The sequence below is a fragment of the Scophthalmus maximus genome, chromosome 7 (genome assembly GCF_022379125.1).
Source record: "Scophthalmus maximus strain ysfricsl-2021 chromosome 7, ASM2237912v1, whole genome shotgun sequence".
NCBI classification, from domain to species: Eukaryota; Metazoa; Chordata; class Actinopteri; order Pleuronectiformes; family Scophthalmidae; genus Scophthalmus; species Scophthalmus maximus.
Genome location: NC_061521.1, coordinates 19,686,444 through 19,703,275, shown reverse-complemented (window position 1 = coordinate 19,703,275; position 16,832 = coordinate 19,686,444). Strand labels below are relative to the sequence as shown.

The window sequence follows — 16,832 nt, the reverse complement described above, 5'->3', positions numbered from 1 at the left end:
CAGCGTAATAGCTGAATATGCTGCGGCCCCAGTGGAGGGGACTTAATACCCCCAGCGATGGAAGTGGCTGCTCCGGTGGCGTACACTTGAGCCCGACCACCTGGCAAGACGGCATGTCGCAGCTTCCCCAATCACTGAGCCACGTCCGGAAATATCTCATTTTCACATTAGACCCGGTTTCAGGGGGTTTACATATTGTCAGAACTAAGAAAAGCTGATGAACAAAACTATGACCTTGAGTCAGCCTTTTCCGTTTTCAGTTCCCTGATTCTCGGGAAAGGAGGTGGCTGAATTATCTGTCAGTTCAAAAATTGAACAACATAGGTCCCATACGGAAGAAGTATCCGGGCCAGTCATAAGAACAAACAAAATGAGAATAAAGTTGAAATATCGAGAATAAAATCAAAATGTCGAGAATAAAGTTGAAATACTATTTCAAGAATAAAGTCGATAATTGTGACCCGGAAGGACTTTTCAGCCGCACCAAACACCCGGATGTTGATTGTTTTGCTAGCCAGTTTGCTAAGCTAACGCTAGCTGCTAACCAAGTTGTAAAGTTGCGATATTATTATCGACAGGCTGAAGCTGGAAGAAACGATGCGATGGGACAAACGGGTGTTTGCACGTGAACGTCAACGTGTGTCCTGACACGAGAACGTTCAACTGCAAACGACCGTTGATGGATTTTGAGAGGCGTGCAGTTACCGAAGCTAGCGTAGCTTCGCTAACGTAGCTTCGCTAACGTTGGTAAACGTGGATGTGTGACAGCTGAACTGGACCCCAACACGGAAGTTGAGGGCGATTTCCACTTTAATCTCGACATTTCGATTTTATTCTTGATATGCCAAATTGAAAAAAAAAAAATCTCCCCCCTCATTAATAATTCTAATGACTTTGGTGATCACCCAACTGTTTGTGTAACTGCCACGCAGATGTCATTTTAGTCATTGAGGCAATTTCCTCCTGTGTCGGTCGGGTCAAAATTTCAATCTGCCCAATACTGTGGTAAATGAACAGATACCCACACACTGTTCGGTGCTAATTAGCTAATTTGAGCATGCTAACAGTGTGCAGGCTAAGTTGTTCATTATCTTAGTTTAGCGGCTAAACTAAGATAATGAACAACTTAGCCACAATTGTATTAATTACTGATCATTTCAGATTGTTTCAAATGTTTCCAACATTTTGATTATCGTGGTGTCTGTAGTCATCGTCATGTTTGGCACTAGTGGTGCTTTTCATCCCCCGAGTTAAGAAGTTATTAAAGTAGATGGAAAACAGATTGTAGCCTAAGTAAGAGATGACACAGGCTGTCCGACATTCACTTTATTGTTAAAACTTGATTTGGTGTATCAGCTGTTTGTCTTTCCTTTTTTTTTTTTTTTTTTTTACATACATCTTTAAAATAAAAGGCAAACATATACAGCTTCATCTTCAAAAACCATGCAGTGTAAACGTGAAGTTTACCAAGATAAAAAGTCATACAACTAAAACAAGTCAGTGATAACATAAGTGTCATGTCAAAAAAAGAGAGGAAGAGTTATCTCTGTTTGACTTCTTGAATCAGCAAAGCTTTAACTTAGTGCTACACACGTCTCAAAAACAGTTTGTCGGGTGAATAAAGAAGTTAAAACATGGGGGGAAAAAAATAAATAATATGATGGAACTGACATCACACACATGACATGAGAACAAAAATGCAGCCCCACACACGACAGCCCCTCTGAAGCAACAGAAGCGATGATTTCCCACTGCACTGGAGAGACACAGGCGATTCTGCACCTCACCCTGTCCCGGCGACAGCAGCTGAAATGCCATGATCCTGCGACTGACAACTTGAACGTCTGCTGATAAAAGTTTACAACTCAATCTTGATCTGTCAAAAGGCTACCACGGTTTGTAAGAAGTTGTTAGGTTTGAACTGAACGGCCTGTCACTGAGCACACGACAGCGTTAAAGTACACTTATCCCACTTTATTTTTTTTTAAACAAGAATCTATAAAAGAAAATCATCCAATGTCACATTCACCCCAGACACACATTTTCACACAAGCCCCTGCGCTGCCGTTCGCTCACTTTAACAGCAAACCTAATGTTATTCTACCCACCAAGTCATCGAGGTCAGATGGCTACTGTCGCACATGTACAGGCCAACCAGCACCGCCACCACAACACAATACTAGGCCGAGTAAGTAAAACCTGAGTATGAAAACAAACAACACGTGAACACGATCTTTTTGTCGCTACGTCGTAAAATCAAAGCAGCTGAAAGTGAGCAAACACCCCAGCTGTGCACTTGAGTCGGGAGGGCAAAAAGGGATCCATCGGTTTAGACGGTACGAACGGCTCTCGGTCTTCTGTCCTCGTGCCCGGCGTCGCACACCAGATGGCCGTGTACGACTGCTCGGCCTCACCAAAGCAGTATTTACGTTGAGCCAAGTGAAACTGGTGGACACCACACAAAATGCTATTCGATATGCTTTACACCACGTTCGCTGCTTTGGACAGTTACAAATGACTCGGGTGATTCAATCAAGGAGACAGAAGAAACCAAAAAAACTAAAAAACGTTGAAAATTCTGAAAGGATTTTCCAAAAAATTGGGACAAAAGCTAGTATAATATTGCACCATCTCTCAAGTTTAAAATGTAATTCAAATATGGGATGATGCTATCGAACAATCCTTCAGCTGAAATGTCTATTAACTGTGGTCATACAGACTTTATCTCAGGCTAGATCGGCTCAAATATTCTCCTCCCTTTCTGCCCTTTTCAACATTAATCATATCATATTAAATCATACATTAGGCATGGGTATGTACTGGCCGCTAAATTAAAACTTTGATCTGTGCACTATCTGCACCCATTACCACCAGAATCTCCCCCCTGCCTATACATACATTATACATAAGCGCATCACAAATATAGATAGTAATATTTTCCAAATACTTCTCAATCATCCCCGCTTGAGTAACGTCACTTAGCTTAAAAATAAAACAAAATCCAACATTTGATTCTGTACAAGTTTGAGCAATATTAAAAATAATAATAATAACAACAGCGTCTTGTGTTTTTCAGCCAACGTACGAGGGCAATCACTTTGTTTTCTTGTCAAGCTGGAAGAGATCCAGGATTTCCAACATGGCCTGTTTGATGTTGCTGCCAAAACGGTGCGAGTCCTAAAAAAACAGGAGGAAAGCAGATTCCCAAAAGTTTCGATACAGAATAATTGACTTTTAGAATAATCTAAAACTCAGTGGAAAAGTTGTGAACTTACAGTTTCTGGGCTCGAGTGTTTGCTGGAGATGTGGAAGTTGATGAGGTTCTCTCCAACAATGATGTAGGAGACGCCATAACCATCATCAGCCACCTTTGGAACAAGGGGAAAGAAAACAGCGGTGAGCAGTAAATAATCTCTACAATGTACATATATAGATGCTTTATTTTCACATTCGAGATGTAAAAAACAGGTGGATGGACACAATTTTACATGCCATCCCTTAGATATGATGAAACAAATACTTATGAGGGGTCGACTCATACATACAGGATGTGACTTGCATGATTTAGTATTGTTCAGTTGCAGGAAAACTACAGAAGTGTCTGTTTTATTTTTATGTAAATTAAAAATCCACCAATTTTGTCAGGCTTCTAAAGTAGTGTTTTATAATCTTATTGTTTAGTTGTTTATATTTACTTATTTATTTTATTCTATTTAACTTTTACTATCTTTACGATCATTTATTTTGTGTAGTACTTTTATTTATAGTTTTTTTTTTGTATTTTACTATCTTAAGCAACCTTCTTGTATTGTTATCTTTTCAATTATGAAATATTTTGGTCGGCATTAGTCTCTAAATCAGTCTTTAATTCACTTTTAACATCCAATGTTTGGTGATTATTAAATAAATTAAGTTTGATTAAATTGATTTTTAAAGTTACTGTCAAAAATGATGGGATAACTCACCGGACCGAATCCACCCCCGGAGGACACGTATTCTGGGTGTCTGACAAGGTCAAACAGGTCGACCTGCTGCAGAGGAGTCTGACTGGTGGACAGTCTCCATGGCTCAGACAGGACCTAAACATAAAGGAAACACATATTTAAAAAGTCCTGCACAAGATATATTTACACCGAATGCAATTCTCCAATAATCTCCCTTTAGTAAATAAAAGGCTTAATTTAAAACTGCCCCCCTTAGTGGAGGTAATAGGACAACAGGCAGACTGTGCTGATTCACAATATGACATTGATGGGGGGCAATTCACAAGAGTCACTGTGACTCTGTGAATCTCACAGCCACTTGCAACAACAAGTTCATACCTCCTTGAGGAAAGGTGAGTCTTCTCCCAAGTATTTGGAAACCACGTAGAGGCAGAAGAGGTGGCGATCGATGCCTTTTCCTGTCATAGCCAGACGGTACATGTTTTGGTGCTTCTCTGCTGCCAGTTTGAGCAAGTTAAGGCGCTCCTCTCTCTGAAAGGACAGGGAAAAAAAGGGAGAGAAAAATTGAACAATTGAAGAGCATGATACCATTTGCCTGATTAACAGTTATCTATGACTGAAAGAAGCTCTGTAACCGGAGGGGAGATGTGTCGCTGCTGTTTAAGCTTTACCGTCTCATCTCTGATCATGGAGCGAACGAAGGCACAGGTTTCCGACGTACAGGAGCGCACGGTTTCTGTCCGTCCCTCACGGAAAAGACGCGTCATTGAGGCTTCGTACGTCAGGCAGAACTTCCCTTTATCCTGTCAAGAGAGTACATATCTCAGGATTAAAAAGACAGGAAGTCTAACATTTTACACTAAACGTGGATTGACTAAGAGGAGAGTGATGAAATATATCTACAACTACACTGCTGTTCCACACTTAAACTAAAATGACCAGCGCAGCTACATAAATGAATTATCTGAGGTTAAATGCCAGAGGTGTAAAACTACTGCTCATGTTACATGTGCCCGAGCAGCATTTTATATTATCAAATAAACTGAAAACACTAACAGGAAATTACTGCATCAAACTGCTGAACAACGTTTTGATCAAATCCTTCACTGTCAGTATTCCAGTAGTCTTCAGTGGTAAGTCGTGACCGCCCTCTGCTGGCATTTAAGAGCATTGGCACTTATCTTCAAAATGTTTTATCCTTAAATGTTAATAATCTGAAACAATAGACCATTTACATTAATTGAAAACTGTACTCTTTTGCAAGATATTATGCAAAGAATAATAAATAAATAATATGCACAAATTAACCAACTGGTGACAATAGTTGGTATATCCAATATATATCTACATTTATAATCAATGCATCTAAAAGTCTAATAAATTGCAAATAAGTAAATGCATAGAAGAGCCAAGAGTAAGCTGAAAAAAGGATTTTGAGAAAACCACTGAGGTGAAAGTACTGACCCTGTAATGGGCCAGCTGCAGGGCGATCTGGATGAAGGCATCGGGACTGGTGCGGCACTTCTTGATCAGACCCTTGCCGAAGTTGGCAAAGGGGAAAATGTGACAATCCACATCGTCTGCCAGACTCTTGGCTAACGTCAGACAGCTCTGGATGGTTTCCTGGCACTGGAAGACACGGCAGAGCATCACTGACAACATTTCCAAAATATTGTTATTTAAAATAAAAGAAGCTCTTAGCTTATGGCTATTTGATAGGACTACTAACTTTAACAAACCCATTTTAATTCCACTTTTCTCTATAAATCTTGTACATCCAATTCAAGTAATCAAATTCAAACACTGGTGCACATACTTCAAGCTACCAGCAGGGGGTAGCCAAGGCCTGTGAAAGAAGTCTAAATCCCAGGCGCAGTCCTGCAGTATGACAGGTGCTCCAGCAGGTCTTACCTCAGCAGGGATGTCCCACTGCAGCCTCAGGGGACCAGGCAGGTTGGGGTGGGGCTCCCCACAGCAGTGACCCTCCTCAGTATATCCCAACTTAATAGGGTCCATGGAGAGCACATGCTGCAGAACAGTCGAGTATTAATATGATAGACAGGAAACTTATAGATTTCTGTTTTCTGTCTTAAAAGACTTTAAAAAAAAAGGTTAAATGTGAATTTTTTTTACGAGTTTTCTCTGTCACTGAAGTTGTAAATATTCAAAAGTTGTTTGACATGAGTTTTTTTTTTCTACCAATGTGTGGTTTCTTCCCATAGCATATTTTCTAAATCGTACATTTTCATACAGCTGCTGGGCTCATGGTGTCACACCCTATAGATCTTCACTGATCTCTACATGAGCTCTCCGGAATCATCCTTTAACCCATTTGCCCTTGTTGTATTAGATGATGGTGATTCACAGTGAGGAGCCAGCCGGGTGTTTCTGTTTGACTAGTTATCTTTGTATGGATTTACACTTCCTGTGCTCCAGATGTTGTCGGTCACAGATTTGACTTTTTCACGAAGCGTTCCTGTGTGTCTGTGAAGTGTGATGATATACTGAACCCTGCCTAGAAAAACTCTAACCTCACCAGTAAGAGTTAGATGTCTATCCATCTCAATATCACCTACTGACAACAAAAGGTAACTTGCTGGCCAAAAATATAAATATTAATCTAGTCCTGCGACATGATGCTTCTCCTGATATAAAGCTTAGTCAGGCACGACCTCACCGCGCCACCAAACTACTAGATTGAAACTGATTGAGTAAGTTTTGTCGTACCTCCCACAGATGACCAATGATTGGAGCGTCTGCCCAAGAATGCTCTGCGTTCAGCCCCATGGTGCCGTTCTTGAACACAATCAGGTTGAAGGATTTGTCAAACCACCTGAATAAAAACAAACAATTAACAAGTTTAGTTTGTTTATATTTATGCCACACACTCTTTCCAAAATCGGCAACAAAAAAAATTCATCAAGTTGATCTTCCCCACCTGTCATAGCACTTCCCGTGGAGCAGGGATTTGGCGTAACGGTCGAGAGACTTGACTGGATTGTCTGCCTCGTAGCGCTGCTCGGAGTCGTCGAGGGTTACGAAGAAGGCCGCCTTCTCGATGGCGTCCAGAGACTGCTTGTTCTTGCCACTGCTGAAGTAGGTTTCACGGGAGTTTGCCCATGGGGTCCTGCACAATGTTTAAGATGACAAAAACTCAGCAAACGGTATCCTGTTGGTACAAAAATACTCATGCAGGAATTAGGCACATCTTTTCTGTTATTTGACAGTCGTTTCAGACACAACCGAGGCAGTGTGTTAGAAACTCAGTTCATATCTGGGGGCAATTTGCGTGAAATTGTCAAATATTGACATCTGCCTCAAAATTGCTGACCTTTAGTCAGTCCTGGCTGTCACTGTAATCTATTACTATATACATTCAGCACACAAACAGTGCATAAATAAATCTTTACCCCACTGATCATGCAATACCACGGCGACAAATGTGTTTCATGTACAGATTTTTTTTTTACATGCTGTAAAATGATATGGCCACCGCATCTCTGTAACGCCACCCACCTCTCCCCTGCAGTAAGTGCAGCCAGTTGCTCCTCTCCTGGCCCGGGCTCCGAATTGTCTGCCAAGATCCTCGCCATCTGCTGCTCTATCTCCCGTGGCAACAGCAGCCGTCCGTCGTAAAACATCCACACCTTGTAGAAACGGCCCTTGTGGTACACAGCTATGTGTTTGCTCTCGTTCGTGTGCTGAAGGGTGTCTGGGAGAGAGGGATCAAATGTAAGGAGAGGTGGTAAAAAAATAAAAAAAATAAAAAGACAGAAAGACAACTGAAGTGTTGGAGAGTAGGTTTTTTTGTGTTTCTACATGTACCTGTTTCTTGGTGCAGCTTATAATTTTAAATTTGTATGTATTTACAATTCTGTGGCTGCCAAGATCTTGGAAACAAGTGAGGCTTCAGTTCAAATGTAGTATGAACTTCACAGCATGACAGTTCTGCAAGTAATATCCAAAATGCCAGATGGGTTATTATGGGCTGTTTTTTTTAATGTGTGAAATCCTTATTATGAGGTTATATTACTTTTGAAGGGCAAAAAAACAACAACTTCATTCAATAACTGATACTAGATTATGGGAGGGACTAGTCAAGTTCCAAAACTACAGCAGGTTGAAATGGGAAGTGCAGGAGGTGAGATGAAAATGAAAAGTAATTTGGGAGAAGAGCAGTGGTTTGGAACACGATGAATTGAGGCAATGTTTGTTTGAACAGCACAGTGCACAACCAAGAGGAACCAATTCAAAATTACACATGTTTGCATCTTGGATATTAATGTGTGTTTTGGTGGCCCTTGTAATGTTCAAACAAGTATTGCCTTGTAATAGGCGGAACAAAAGGAAGGGATACTTGCGCTAGGAACAACCCCAAGAACAACAACAACCTCATATCCAGGTAATAGTACTCCTCTGATGGTAAAGACACTATGAGAATATGAAAAAAAAAATTTGCCATACTTTTTCCACTGATGTTCCACATGCATTACCAACTCCCATCTTTCCGCCTACCAAAACCTGTAAATACAAACTATCATAACCTGATGGGTAACTTCAAACTCAAATCGCACCACTTGTTGAGAAAAAAAACAATGGAGAATTTATATTATTCAAGAGTAATCCCTTTTCAAAAACACTGAATCTCAACCACTTTTCTTCATGCAATCAAATTCGTTTGAAATGAGTTCAAATTCCCTTGCCAAGTGTTAAACTCAAACGGTCAGAGCCCAGGGGATTGTGCTACGGAGCAGGATTTGTGGATTTATCAGAATAAATAAATACATAATCAATATTATTGCTTTATTTTAATAAAACAAAGATTATTCAAGTGTTTCCTTTTTTAAAATTTAGTTATGTGTTAATGCCGTTTATATTTAGACTCGTCATTTACCAGCAGGAATCAGCGTTTCCATTAACGTCTCCGCCTCATCCACGTGAACGGCCTTGTAAGCCAGATAACAAAGCCAGAGTTGATAACCAGCTTTATATTACAGGTTATCCAGGACAGCCAATGTCAGGCTTAGCAAAGCCAGATAAGGAAAACATATCCTGGGTGTGTTGAACTGGCTTCGTAGCACAGGCCTCGGGTGTCTCAGTAACATACACACTGGCCTGGGTCCTGAGGCAAAAATGTTGAACAGGTCCTTAGAAATAAGTTTTATATAACAAATTAGAAATCCTTTCCACATTTCCCAAATTTTAACAAAGTTCTTCTCACTTAAGTCAGTAAAATGTAATTTCTGCAGCAGAATAGCTTCTTGCCTTCTCAGAGGTAATTTACCATTAAAGTCAACACCTTCCCACGAGCATCACCAGGTGACTATTGTGTTTCAATATGTCACTCACGGCTCACAAACTTGCAGTGAACTAATAAAATCCACAGCCTCGGCCTGGTTGACATTCTCAGATCTTACCTGAGCACTGTCGCTGTGTTACCTTCTCAAACACTACATTTCAGTCGCATGCAAATTAGTCCCTCACATGTGCATGGAGCAGCACACATGCGTTATTAGTTCACTGAGGTTACATCATTTCCAATTACCACACAGAGGAACAATATGTCCACAGGAGAAGTACAGTAGGAGTAGTGTGGAGGAGGCAGCGTTTGCTAAAGACTCTACCTGTGTCTACACCTGGCACGCGACTGGTGTTGAACATACGCTCGTATTGGGCTGAGCACATGGGAATAGTGTGTAGGAGCATGAGCTGAAAAGCAAAAGGGAAGAGTCAAACACAGATGACAAACTAATCCACTAACAAAAAAAAAAAATCGCTAGAGAGCAGCATCACACACACACGCGCACACACACACACACAAACACGCGCGTACAGGGACAGCAGCGCAGATGAAGTGGAGAGGGAGTAATGAGGATTGGTCTGAGAAGCGGGAGAGACCACAGAAGGCTGCCGGGAGAGGAAAAAATGAGCAGGGTCCAGAAACAAGTGGCCTGCCAGCTCGATGCTAACAGCAAAACCCTGATGTCTGCGTAGGATTTGAACCCAAACGTAGTTACTTTTCAGAAAATTTAGACCTGATGAATCAGTTGAACGAATCAGAATATTTATTATCTCTGAAAGACGATGAGAGGCCGGATGGTCTCAGGGCTGTGCTGTTGACAATGAGTCCTGGAGTCAGAGTTTCCAACGGATGTTGCCATGGTAGTGTCTAGGGTCACAAGGTAGAGGAAGGGAGTCGGGTCGGGTGGTGGGTTCAGAGGGCACGGCGGAGTTGTGCCCTCCTCTTACCTGTCTCCAAACCAGGGACGCGGGTGGTGTTAAACATCCGCTCCCACTGAGCCGAACACAGAGGAACCTTGTTCGCCAGCAAGTATATCTAACGCAGTGTCCGACACAGCGAAGGGACAAAACAGTCACAGAGACAAACGGATGTAAGTGTGCAACAGAGCGAGCTCATGCATTGCTGTTTGTATGTGTATACAATCAGGAGATCAGCGTGTGTTTATGCAACAGGTCGGAGGGTGTCGTGTGTCGTCGCTGTTTTGTGCACAGGCAAAAGAGAATTTGCACTGAAGCTTCATGCAGACTGGTAAAGGAAAAAAGGACTGACATAAGGTGCAGGGAAAAAAAGAGATGATACTACTGAGTGATGGTAAAATCACTCAGTAAAATTCATCAGGTCAAGCTTCACTCAGAAAACGCTTGTTATCACTGCTGTGGACAATATCAACAACTCTACAAATCATCACAGGTGAGATTTTGGATAACGTTTACTTTAAGTACACAAGAACAGGTTGTGAAAGATAAGCAGCTGCCATTGTAAACGTAGCAGACAAACACACCGATAACAACATCAATCGATAAATCGTAAATGGGTTTGACATCTAAGTTGGATTTTAATACGGTCCAACATGCACTACATTTTGATATCGCGACTTGAACGATGTTTATAGATTAACCAGGGTGCAAAATAATCATTTAAGAAGTGAACCGGGGGGACTGAAGAGCTGGCTACTCACAGGTTTGACCTGGGCTCTGTCCAGTTTCCTCCTGTAGAGCATGATGGCGTGGATGGCATTGCCTGCCCTGGCAGCCTGGATGGAGGTGGGGAACACATAAAGGAAATCCTGCAGAAAAAAAGAGAATAATAACATTCAATCAATAACCATAATTCATCCAAAATGTTCTTATCTTAAGCCGTGTTCAGACTACATAACTTTTAAGTCGAGTCGTCGGATCGCTTAGCAGTTCACCCTACACTTCTGACTGGCGTCACACACTGCACATGATCTTTCACTAGGAGAAACCCCCGACTAGTATGTTTGGTCTCCCCAAAAAAATCCAACCCACAAGCGAACGCTCCTGCAGCTCTATGCGCTTGACTCGCCCTCCTCCAATCACATCCAATCTGAGTTCCCACGGCATTTAGCAACAGCCGATCAAACAATAATTTGGCTCCGATCTGGGGCTTTTGAAAATCGCTTAGTGTGAACTACGCATGAGAGAAGACATGGGCAGGACTAAATGACAAGAGAAAGACACCCTGCACACAAGGCTGTGTGATCCCTCCGTAGATTAACTGATGTTAGTCAAGCAATGTTTTAATATATACAAAGCAGCTATCACGACCTGCTGAGTGTTGTTCCATTGACCCCAACACCAAGTCTACCTCTTCTAACAGCTGTGCTTTTGTGATATGGCTCCGTAAGCGAGAGCAGAGATGCATTTTGTGTAAACTGCAAAATTTACTACAGTTTTGATAGTGCTGGTATACTGCAGTCTCATTGATTTGCTTGATAAGCAGTGACCTATAACTGCCCTGCTGCAGTAACAGTCCAGTCTCACCAACTGAGGCAGAACCACACAGAATGAGCTGTGGGTTTTCCTCTTACTCATCCTGTTGACTTCACTGGGTCCATAAATACAAAATCCAACCCAGATGGGAATATGACAGATTTGGAGCGATCTAAGTGGCCACTAAGTAAAGACACACTGTGGAGTGATTATAGTAACGTCAGCCAAGATGCCGAAAATCACAAAACTGCAAGACTAAAACTGTAAAGCTGAGTAATTTCCCCTGTGCATATTTCTACACACAGAGATAAGTTTTGCCACTAACTACTACACAGTTGCGCACATTTAGCACCATAAAAACTAGTGGAACTCCAATAAATTAACTTGGATCTTAATGCAAGATAATATATTCACAGCAAATTCAGGTGAAGGAAAAAGCTACGACCTACTTGATGTAAGATATCAAATAGATGAATAAATTTCTATATTCAGACCAAAACATTTTGTAACAGATGCGATTATCTTAGTGTTCATTGAAATGTTTGTGTTTGTTAAAACTGTCATTGATTAAAAGCTGTGCATGAAGTGACCATGTTACTACCATGTTACATCACATCAGTTCATGATTTAAAAAAAGGAGAAAATGCCAATTGTATGCAAGATGGTCACACTCGCATAACAGTCCAAGTATCCAAAGCATTTGGAAAGAGAAAAATCAATCACAACCAACAAGGAGAAAGTTAATCTTCAAACAAAAAGGGCAGAGCCATTGTCTGCACACAGATACTGCAGTAGAGACGTCTTACCATGGCATAATAGTTGCTGTTGACCATGATGGGCCCACGGCCTCTGAGGTAAATGTACTCTTCCCACCAATCACTAACCTGTGCAACACAAAGAGAGGGAGGGGAGAAAAGGACGGAGGGTGACAGTATTAGACACACTGCTTCTCTTTGACAGTTTGAAGCTGAGTCAAGACCGAGGACTGTGACAAAAGGGCAGAGAGGAGAGAAAGTCTTCTTGACGCACATAGTTGGATGTCCACCACGACTTGAGTTTGAGGTACCACTGCAGCCTGGGCCCCAGGTTCTTCTCGAAGTCATTAGTCAAGCCCGTCATTCGCTCAAACTGCACATCATCCATCAGCGGGCGCACTGACTCCAGGTACTGTAAACACAGAGGAAAGTCACAAAGAGTGAAGTCATGGGATACCAGTCATCCTCATAGTTCTGCTAGGTTACAAAGGCCAACAGACAACACTGCTGCCTGAGTGTCTGAAAACAACTTGTTAGCAGACCTGGATTTGTTTCTCTCCATAATGTTATGAACAATCAGGCATGCGCACAAAGCACAGCTTTGGACAGGAAACGATACCACAGGTGTAAATTACCCTACTGCAGGTGTCCTTGACAGAGGGAACAGGTAGCCGTGGCAGGGAGTTCTGGAAACTGTAGAGCATGGGCTTCCTGCCAGAGAACACCTTCACCAATACCTGGACAGGAAGAGCAGATAAAGGAGAGGGGAGAGAGGGCAAAGGGGATTTACAGTATGTAGTTTCACTTGGTAAACGGCAGAGGATTGTGAGGCAAAGTGCAAATACGTAAGAAGTAGGGTAAACAAAAAGGACCAAAGTAGCACTTACAGTAAGCCATATACACTAGATAATAATTAAATTGTACCTGGGGTTTTTTAAGACAAAAGGAAGTCATTGACCTTCAGAAAGACACAGTGGGCTTTAACAAGTGAAACATGTGCAATGTATGGTATAAAATGTAACACAGTTACATTTTGGACATTCACTTCAACACAGTCCCTCAATCCTCCATATGTGTGGGCAAATAAAAACTGCATTATTTGCTCATCCTGACCAAAGTGACTTGAACAAAGGAACACATTCATGAGGCTCACCATCCACAGACGAGTAGACCAGGACACCGAGCCGTGGCGCGCATTCATCCAGCCGTGCCACGACAGCAGGCTCTTAAGAACATTCCTCATGATCATGATTATGGTGACCCACAGACCCGTGCCCACCAGAACTCCTCCGACTATCCTCTGGCTGTCCGTGGACATGTACCGGCTGTGGTCGAAGAGGGGGGAAACAAAGAGGGTGAGACAAGGACAAAGACACATTCATACCATTAAAATGAGTGGGACTTAAAAGTGGGTCTGTAAGGAATGACATATTGTAGTAAGTTGTTTCTCTGGCTTAAAGGCTCATTAGGGTAATAACACAAGCTATTACATTTTTCCGCCCCACCAATCTAAAAGAGTGTGCGCTACAAAAGCGCAATAGAAACACTGGAGCGGTGCTATACAAATGTCATATAGCAGCTGCCACATTTCTCTCATCTGACCATGACTGATGGAGAATAATGCATATCATTCATCTTGACAGGATTATTATACACTCACCGACACATTGATTGATCAAATGCAAACGGTAAAATCCTAAACCTTTAGTGTCGGCGGTGTTATCGATGATAGCTTGTGTAACCTCGCTTTTATCTGTCATTTCAAAGTTAGAAACAGGGCAAAGGCAACAGGTGCTCTCCTCTAACGTAAATACATATGCGCATGAACTGTGACAAAAAACTTGAGACAGTGCTGAGAGAAATAAGCCGAACATCGGCGTCATCAAAAAATATTTTTTGGATTTGAGGGAAAATCCCAGACATTGTTAACGAGAGAGGCGGTAAGGTGTTACAGGAAGTGTTTGCACAAAATCACGAAGCAAGCCCCACCTGAAGCGAACCGGAAGAACTGAATGTGAATGAATTGGAATGAGTCAACAATAATAAACAAATCAAATCAACCCATCTGTAACGAAACCACACCTACAAGTTGTCATAGATTTAAAAAAAAAAACAGAACTGTGCGTGTTCTGGTACATACCTGAGGCATGTGCACAACTGGATAAATGTAGCATTCTATTGTCATTGCTATGCATATATCAAGATGTGGAATTTTCCCAGCATCTTTTATCATGGGCAATAATGTTTTAATGTAGTGTTAAAAAAGAAGCCCCAATCAAACACCATGTAATACTAGGACAGGATGTCAGAATACCCGTGGCCTTACCTGATAGGTATGTGTTGGCCCAGCTTGGCTATCAACCCCAGAGAGGGATCCAGCTGCTGGTATTTATTGTAGGACATGTAGGACACAACCACTACCATGAACCCACCAGGGCTGCCCGGGTACACACCAGTCATTACCCCATTCTGTGGAAGAGTTATTCAAAATGACGGGTTACAGAGGTCATCAAGGTCACAGAGAGTAAATAACATACTAGAATAGAGTTTATACAATATGTGATCTCATAACATTTCATGTCACGTGGTTCTCCTGCTTATACATGATGCAAGTCAACATTATTTATCAACAACTAATTAAAAAGTTGAATGGGTAAAAATGCTGGCAGGTGTTTGGATTTGAATGAATCAGTATGACTGTGTGTAAAGTGAACAGACAACTAGGCTAAAGGGTAGAACATAAAGAACAGACAGGAAGGCTGCTGTCACTGTCTGTGTGACCTGCTAGTGTCAGTGAGTTGGCGTAAACAAGCAAACAAGACTTACAGTAGGACAATCGATCAGTCAATAAAAACACATACTGGAATACAACTGGGGCCCTTGTGATGCTGTTTGCTAACTTCTTGTCAAGAAGAAGTTCTTGTCAGACACTAATAGCAGGAAACAAACAGTGAGAGTAGCTCGGTCAGAGCTTGACCAAATTACCCTCGTACTGGACAGGGAGAGAGAGCGTCTGCACGTTGCTCTAACACATGCAGAACGTGTCACACCTTGAAGCGAATGAACCTCTTCTTCCAGGAGTGGAGGCCAGAGAGGTAGATCTGGCGCAGGGCCTCGTGGCACAGCTGCAGGTCAATGCCATCAGGGGTGACGGTGAACTGGAAGGCCACCGCCTGGTGAGCTTCTGCCATGGTGACGACTACTGTATAGGGTCACTGGAGGAAAGATAAAAGTGCAAGTTACTAAAGCTTCAAGAGCATTTACTTCAAAGAGACAAGGTTTATAACAAAAACAATGATCAATCCATATTTGCATTTGTGTTCCTACGATCTTTTCTCACTTTATGCTCATTTCCATCAAGTAAATTCATCACAACATTAGGTTAACATGCGTGGTAACCTCAAGAATGATCGGATCACAACAACAAAAAAGTACAATCACAACATCCAGATATCTGGATGAATTGTTGTGGTGAGGAAAATATTACAACAATCCTTGACAGTGATCAGCTCCTGTCACTGTTCTTCATGGTCAACCGTCCTTATTCCTCGACAACACTTAACCCGAGTTCCAAGATTTAATTGGTTTAAGCTCTTTGGAGGGTCACGGCCTCTGGATGGCCTCTTGTTGAGGTGGAGTCAACACAGAGTTAGATGGCCGCGTACATGCTTACTCAAAAAGCACCGTACAATGGTTTGTATTAAGAAATTGCTACAGCGCTAAAATTAAGAAACGCAATTGATGAGCAGCTTTTTTGACAAAACGGTCCTAAACACCACTTTTTTTTTTTTTTTAAAGGCCTCTATCATCTTGTTCGCAACTTAAACTTGGGTCTTTGATTCTGTCTCTAAAGACTGAGATTTTGTTTTAAGTGAAGACCAGTCAATTGCATAACTGCACCACAATCATTTGACTATGTCTCATAACAATGTGCCGTGTGTGTCCTAAAAAGTCAACATGTGAGCACTGACACTAAACCCCCCCCCCCCCCCCCCAATTTTTTTTTGGGGGGGGGGTTTAACAAATCATTAATCAGCTTAACAGGCATGTTCTTGTATTCAGTTACTATATCAACCAAAGTGGTTCCTGCAAGCTGACACCAAAGAAGATGCACAGGGAGGTGCCTGTGTTGTTGCCGGTCTCTGGACTTGTTAGGCAGGTGTGGCAACGTTTACCTGCCATCAGTTCTATTGTACTAAAGGACAACACTTTCCTGGCAGGGATGTTGGACTGTGCCACCCACAACATCCAAATACCAATATGTTATGGATTATGAGGAGGTCTTTATACCACACCGTTCAATGTGTCTATAAGTTTACATGATTGACAGAACGTACAGCAGGAGGAATGTAAATTACATTATATGCAGTAAAGATGA

The 16,832-nt window shown here is 41.9% G+C and overlaps 1 protein-coding gene across 3 annotated transcripts in view; it reads right to left on the bottom strand.

The window, feature by feature from the left end:
* Window positions 1-1,311: 1,311 nt before the first annotated feature.
* cpt1ab (carnitine palmitoyltransferase 1Ab (liver)) overlaps window positions 1,312-16,832 on the bottom strand; it is a 21,702-nt gene continuing 6,181 nt past the window's right edge. For 2 of the 3 annotated variants that reach the window (XM_035643219.2, XM_035643218.2), the window contains exons 3-20: window positions 15,505-15,669; window positions 14,781-14,923; window positions 13,608-13,779; window positions 13,090-13,191; window positions 12,729-12,866; window positions 12,506-12,583; window positions 10,925-11,032; window positions 10,194-10,281; window positions 7,461-7,656; window positions 6,883-7,071; window positions 6,672-6,777; window positions 5,856-5,972; window positions 5,409-5,573; window positions 4,616-4,747; window positions 4,323-4,475; window positions 3,966-4,079; window positions 3,276-3,368; window positions 1,312-3,177 (exon numbers count right to left, since the gene is read on the bottom strand). In XM_035643219.2, coding sequence (XP_035499112.2) covers window positions 3,094-3,177; window positions 3,276-3,368; window positions 3,966-4,079; window positions 4,323-4,475; window positions 4,616-4,747; window positions 5,409-5,573; window positions 5,856-5,972; window positions 6,672-6,777; window positions 6,883-7,071; window positions 7,461-7,656; window positions 10,194-10,281; window positions 10,925-11,032; window positions 12,506-12,583; window positions 12,729-12,866; window positions 13,090-13,191; window positions 13,608-13,779; window positions 14,781-14,923; window positions 15,505-15,645 — 2,319 coding nt within the window. In that variant the 5' untranslated portion in view covers window positions 15,646-15,669 and the 3' untranslated portion in view covers window positions 1,312-3,093. Of the gene's footprint in view, window positions 3,178-3,275; window positions 3,369-3,965; window positions 4,080-4,322; window positions 4,476-4,615; window positions 4,748-5,408; window positions 5,574-5,855; window positions 5,973-6,671; window positions 6,778-6,882; window positions 7,072-7,460; window positions 7,657-9,568; window positions 9,654-10,193; window positions 10,282-10,924; window positions 11,033-12,505; window positions 12,584-12,728; window positions 12,867-13,089; window positions 13,192-13,607; window positions 13,780-14,780; window positions 14,924-15,504; window positions 15,670-16,832 lie in introns of all 3 variants that reach the window. The other variant, XM_035643220.2, reaches the window with a different exon arrangement.